The sequence below is a fragment of the Brassica rapa genome, chromosome A07 (assembly GCF_000309985.2).
Source record: "Brassica rapa cultivar Chiifu-401-42 chromosome A07, CAAS_Brap_v3.01, whole genome shotgun sequence".
NCBI classification, from domain to species: Eukaryota; Viridiplantae; Streptophyta; class Magnoliopsida; order Brassicales; family Brassicaceae; genus Brassica; species Brassica rapa.
The window spans coordinates 15281076-15287157 of record NC_024801.2 but is presented as its reverse complement, the minus strand read 5'-3'; the positions used below and the strand labels follow the sequence as shown (position 1 = coordinate 15287157).

General features: G+C 27.7%; 1 protein-coding gene across 1 annotated transcript; it reads right to left on the bottom strand.

Annotated features, from left to right (window-relative positions):
- Positions 1-1384: 1384 nt before the first annotated feature.
- Positions 1385-4047, bottom strand: LOC103829629 (zinc finger Ran-binding domain-containing protein 2). The gene is made up of 3 exons (XM_009105306.2): positions 2834-4047; positions 2311-2742; positions 1385-1660 (listed from the first exon to the last, which is right to left on the bottom strand). The coding sequence occupies exons 2-3, from the start codon at positions 2714-2716 to the stop codon at positions 1650-1652; spliced, it is 417 nt and encodes a 138-aa protein (XP_009103554.1). The 5' UTR covers positions 2717-2742; positions 2834-4047; the 3' UTR covers positions 1385-1649.
- Between the last annotated feature and the right edge of the window lie 2035 nt (positions 4048-6082).

Below are 6082 nucleotides of genomic sequence, written 5' to 3'. Positions count from 1 at the left end.
TTAGTTGAAAATATTTATATTCAATTTATGACAATTAAGATCTTATTATAATCTTTTTCAAGAGATTTGTTAGAATTTTAATTTTTTTTTAAAAAATTAAAAGATATAAAAAATATTATGATTAAAGTAGTTAAAAATATTATCTATATTAGCATTAGTGATATACATTTAATATAAAATTTAAATGATGGTCTAAATAAAAATATCACTCATCAAAAAATCATGATTTTTATTTTATTAGAAATTTTTTTTTGAAAAATTTAAAATAAAAATTATTTATTTCTAACAAAATCTTTAAAAATTATTAGTAAATGTATTTGTGAAATTAATTAATTTCATTTTATTTAAATTTTCCTTTATAAACCAAAACTATATTCAATTTTAATTTCTAATTATATTTTATGATAATTTAAATTAAAACTAATTAATTTTTGAAAGTAAATTTAAAAAGATTCTAAAAAGATTTTGTTAGAACATTTTAAATATATTCATTTGTATTTCAAATAAAATGATAAAGATATTAAAAGATATAATAATGAACTTATGTAAAATATGATATTTTTTAGGAATGGTCCAATTTAAAAAAATCACACATGAAAAGAAGTCATGACTTCTGTTTTAATATATAAGATAAACAAATCTTTTATATGTAAATAATTTCTATATATTTTATATTATTGTAATGCAGATTATATTTTCATCATTTAACTTTCAAAACAACTACTTAATTAAACGAATTTTTTTTTGAATTTATGATTTTACGTTATAGACTTATAGTAGGATGTAGAGACTAGCAAATATGTGGACAGATCTTTACAATTTGAATTAAAATTACTCTTTGTAAACTCAAATAGTAAAAATATTTGACATATCAAAATAAGAATTCAGCTTTTGTATACAAATTTAAAATAAAAAGTTTTCTCATTTAATGTAAAACAAAAAAAAAACTAAAATGATTATTTAAATTAAAAAATTATGTTTTTAAGCACGAGTCACAGTCTAATGTCATTATAACAAAATGTTTTATACATATATATATGAATGGACAACCAAAATTGTTTATAAACATTAAAACGTTATTGTTTGTTACACGGATTTTTCGTAGATACATTATTAGATCATTGAATAGGTACGCCAAAAGAAAAGATAAACTGTATTCTTGTTCGTGTGACTGCGGGTTTCACTGTAGTTACCGGAACCAGCTTTTAAGAAATCCATAGTAAATTAAATTATGGCGTGAGTACTTAACGAAAGTTACATTCATATAATTAAACAAACGGTAGAACAAAAGAAAAGTACTTGATTTTTTGTATCTGCTAATACATTTTATTTGTTTTGTATTCTACTATATTCATTTTCGATATGGTTTATAAAAAGGGGAAAAAAGCTCTTCAAAATAATCCATTGTCTTTATTTGTGTATATATATATTTGCATTTATTAAGGTAGCCTTAACTCACGTATCTAGTCTTATATTGTGCTAAGAATACTAATCCGAATAAAATTGTTACTATCTTGTGATTTGCACAAAATTGAAGAATTATCAGTCAACGTAAGAAGGCGTCTTGCATGTTAGAAACTGGTAACACTTGTTGAAAATACGTGACAATTACAGTTACAATAAAATGGTGATTCCTCTTTCTCTTCCATCTAGACGCCACCTAGAGAAGAAAATAAGAGACGAAAAATATGTCAATCCAATGGTAGAATTGTATATAATAACATTCCAAAGAATAAACAGTGATGAATAAGCATTTTTCAGTCCAAAGTAAAAAGTACGGGGGTTCAATCGAGCTTTCGGTTTTGTTTTTTTCTAGTGAAGTGATTAAGTTAATTCATTTAAGCAATATAAAGTTTTTTTGAACATCATTCATTTATATATTTAAGCAAAATAAAGTTATAGTGTTGTTCTCCGGCTAACTCTCTTTTGGTCATCTAGGATGAAATATGAAATTGTTGTTTGCTTGGTACTTGGGCCATCTAGGATGAAATATGAAATTGTTGTTTCTTACAATCTGTATTGCTTAGCTTTAGTCATGGTTTTGGAGCTGGATTAAACCTATTTGTGGTTTAAGTATCTTTTTTTATTCTTTTTGGGATATTTAGCCACCCAATTGCTTTATCAAGCAGTATGGGATTCAAGGTAGCTTGTATCAATTGCACATTGTTCATCAATGAAATTCACATTTTATCAAAAATTAAAGAATATATATATAAAGTTATAGTTAATTTTTTTTGGAACTAAGTATTTCAGTTTTATTTAGAATAATAGATCGTTTTATCCTGATTGAGAAAGAGAAATTTGACGCACCGTAATCTCTTGTTGTCTTGCATTTGAAGCATTCAACCCTGCTAGCGTAGTTATGAACCCCACAACCGACCCTTGGACAAACCCAATCGCCAGTTTTCCAGCCGGGAGGACAAGCCCCGGCATCATTCCCGTAAGCAACCATTTGAGCTCCGTAGTACTGATCTGTATACTCGACTTTGATCATTCCACATCGATAGCAACTTGTGCGGCTTGCGTAATTGTGACTCCCACAATTCAATGCACCACAATACCAATCACCAGCCAAAACCTCAGTCCTATTGTACAAGTACGTTGACACATCTACCCCTCCAAACTTGGGGTATCCACATTTCTGGCATGCTTCTCTTTTTTTGAAGTTTGCGTGCTGACACGCCCCACATAGCCAGTCTCCTCCTGTCCAGCTCATCTTTCTATATATAAGTCTCTAAACACCTGAAAAGTTTACTTATAGTATTTAGCCAATATACTAAAAAGGTAAAATCTTATATATATGAAGGAGACTGGATTTAAAGAGAAGCCGAACCTGAGAAGACACAAGAGACTAGTAAGCTAAAGGAAGTGGTGGAATTGGTTGTTTGAGGAACATGGCTTTATATAAGCATTATCATGAGAATGTATATTTAGGTAGATGCTGATTCCATCAACTTTCTCTGCAACATGAGGACATTGTAAAAGAAGTTAAACTAAGAAATTAACACGGATGAATTAGCCTTGTGATGTGGCGAGGTGGTCAACCAAATTTATGGTAGTGTTTGGACGACTCCAACTATAGTTGGCCAGTATGCCTTTAATAGCAAGAATTCTCAAGCTTCACAGGCCCCGGCTATTATTTTGGGCTTCGGCGAAAGATCCCGTATATTCATATATATTAATTAAAAGCTTAAGAAAATATCATAATTTTGAATTGTTTGTAATTTAATTTTCAAATGTATCAAGTAAAGTTTCTGGATGATCCAGTCATATTCGGTTTGTGGCACCATTATCATGTCCATGGGATTAGGAAAATATTTTTACGTTTCTACATTCAAATATTACGGCCAAGAAGACATCGGTTTTAGTCAAAAAAAAACAAGAAGACATCGGATGCCAATTTAAATACAAAAGTTGAAACTCTATTTCACGTGAAGGAAAAGAACGTTGATAGATAAATTAGGAGGGAAATAACGGAAGCACCATTGAGGGCTTAAAGTGATTCTCAATTGCATTATTGTGGGTAAAAGAGAAGATGATGAAGGGGTATTATTCTTTTCTGTTGCCCCCCAATAACCATTTGTTCCAATTCTGCCCTTCATTCGTGTCCCTTCGTACCTAGCTCCATATTGGATTTCGACATCGTATATATATTATCCGTTTCGTTTTATTATGTTGTGAATTACAATATATATAAAAACTATATATGGATATTTAAGTTAAACTTTTTGACCAAAGAAAAAAAATGTTAAGTTATGCCGTGAACATTTTACCATTTACAATGAAAACCCCAAACGAAGAGAAAATTGGCACTCATTCGTTTCTCAAAGATCATTTACCCATCACATAAAACATACATTAAAAGTAACTAGCAAAATTTTAATAACAAAAAGTCTTTTTTTTTTATAAGAATGAGATCGACCTACTGAATTCTAATACCGGTTAGAATTTAAAATTTAAATACAAAAACTACGATTAACACATAATACAACAGAAAATATCTCTACAAAAAGATATATGTTACCAGACTTTTTAATGTAACTTACAAAGATCTTTTAAAACAAAGCAATTAATAAACTCAAGAACACATTGCTTGAGTTGCAAAAAAAAAAAAAGAACACATTGCTTGTTAAGCTACGTTCACGCGTAATAAATCAAATACACGATCTTAGAATCTTTCACCTAGCCTTTTGTGTTTTCACTCATATTATAAACTATGATAACCCACTTATGTCAAGAATACAATTTCAAGTGATAAGCCTTATACGCAGCTAAAAACCCTAATGGTAGCGAGTCGAGTAAGCTTAGTTCCCAAAGAGATGTGAAAATTCCAAACTGGAATATTTTTTAAAACTCTGCTACGTACTGTCTTTTGGAAATTTTCCTCATTGAGTTTTCTTCTCTAAAATAAATCTGCAACAACTTCGTCTCCAAGTAACATCTAGGTCAGCTTCAGATAGGGTTCAACTTCAGTTTCCAAGATTGCACTTCTAACTAGTCCAAGTTGTTCGTCAGATTTTTGCATCTTTAACCTTCCCTTTCTAGCTTTGAATACTCCTTAAATACATGCATAGATCTGCTTGCTAAACACATAAAGTATTATGTTTTTTTTAATAAAAAAGTATTATGTTTGTCACTTTCTTTTAACTAGGTAATAACCCGCGCCTTGCGCGGAATGTGATTATTATTTTCGTTATTTTTAATAAAAACACATTAAATCTGTTTAATCTAGATATTGGTTCAGTTTTAAATTATTTTTTGGTTTATTCTGTTAGAATGTTTGATTTTTTAGTTTTTTCGGTAAAACAAAAAAGTATTATTATTTGTTTATTTTTATGTTATAAATTTTAGATAATTGTCATGTCGAATCAATGGTTTCATATTATAGTTTGTAAACGGATAATAGTTCAAGAAAAAGAAAAAAAAATTATTAAGACTAATCATTTCACTACAATTTGGTCGTTAGTGAAAGAAGCATTAAGAAAAAAATATTTCAAATTCTAAAAAAAAAATAGATACTACAGTAGTGGTAAATACTTATAAAGTGCTCACATCAAGGTGCACATATATGTGTATGTAAAAGTATATAAAAATAAATGACAAATATATAAACATATTGTTAATTAGTATTAATGATATTTTTGTTTTAAATAATACATAACAGATAAAATTAAAATTAATTAAAAATTAAAAAGGCCTTGACATTAGTGAATTTTTTTCATATAAAAAAATCAACTGTATCCGTAAATAGAGGTGGACACAGATCGAATATCCGAGTATTTGGAGGCATTCATGTCGATTAAATATTTAGCCACTTGGATAATCGGTGACTATGATATCCGAAATGATTTAGAATTTTAAAGAATATCCGATTTGATCCGTAAATAAAATTTAAAAAATAACTGAAAATTTAATAATAACGTTTATTACAAAAATAAAATATTATTTACTTTTAAAATTTTAATACCTAATATAATAAATTTAATTCATAAAAATATTGTAAAACTTATATAAACTATAATATATATAACATATATATATAATTCTGTACATATATGTATATATATTCATATAATAGATCAAATTTGATAATTGCTCCTAAAAATATTGGTATTTGTGATTTGTTTTTTTTAATTATATTTTAGTAATTGATTTGTTTTGTAGAGTTACAGATATCCATATTTTTTGGTTCAATTCAAAACGGATAACGAATTGAATCAAAAATTATAAATATTTTGCCCAACTTTATCAGTAAACAATAAAAATAATATATATATAGTTTAGCTTTTGATTCGTTATTTGTTTTGATTCGAACCGAAAAATCTAAAGTTTTATTTGAACCATGCATATGAATTTTATATTAAAAAATACAAAGTATATAGTGTGAACACATTTATAAATATAGTGTGAACGCGTTAGCATATTTATTATCAAATCATTATGAGGCTGCCACGTGTCTATTATAGTGTGAATGCATTTATTATAATGCTTCTCCTTTAATATATAAGGGATTACATGGGCAATACTCCCTCCGTTTTTTAATATAAGTCGTCTTACAGCTATGCACATAGATTAAGAAAAT

What these genes read in the sequence shown, in the direction of transcription:
- LOC103829629 (XM_009105306.2), bottom strand. Translation starts at nt 2,716, where the DNA reads ATGAGCTGGACAGGAGGAGACTGGCTATGTGGGGCGTGTCAGCACGCA.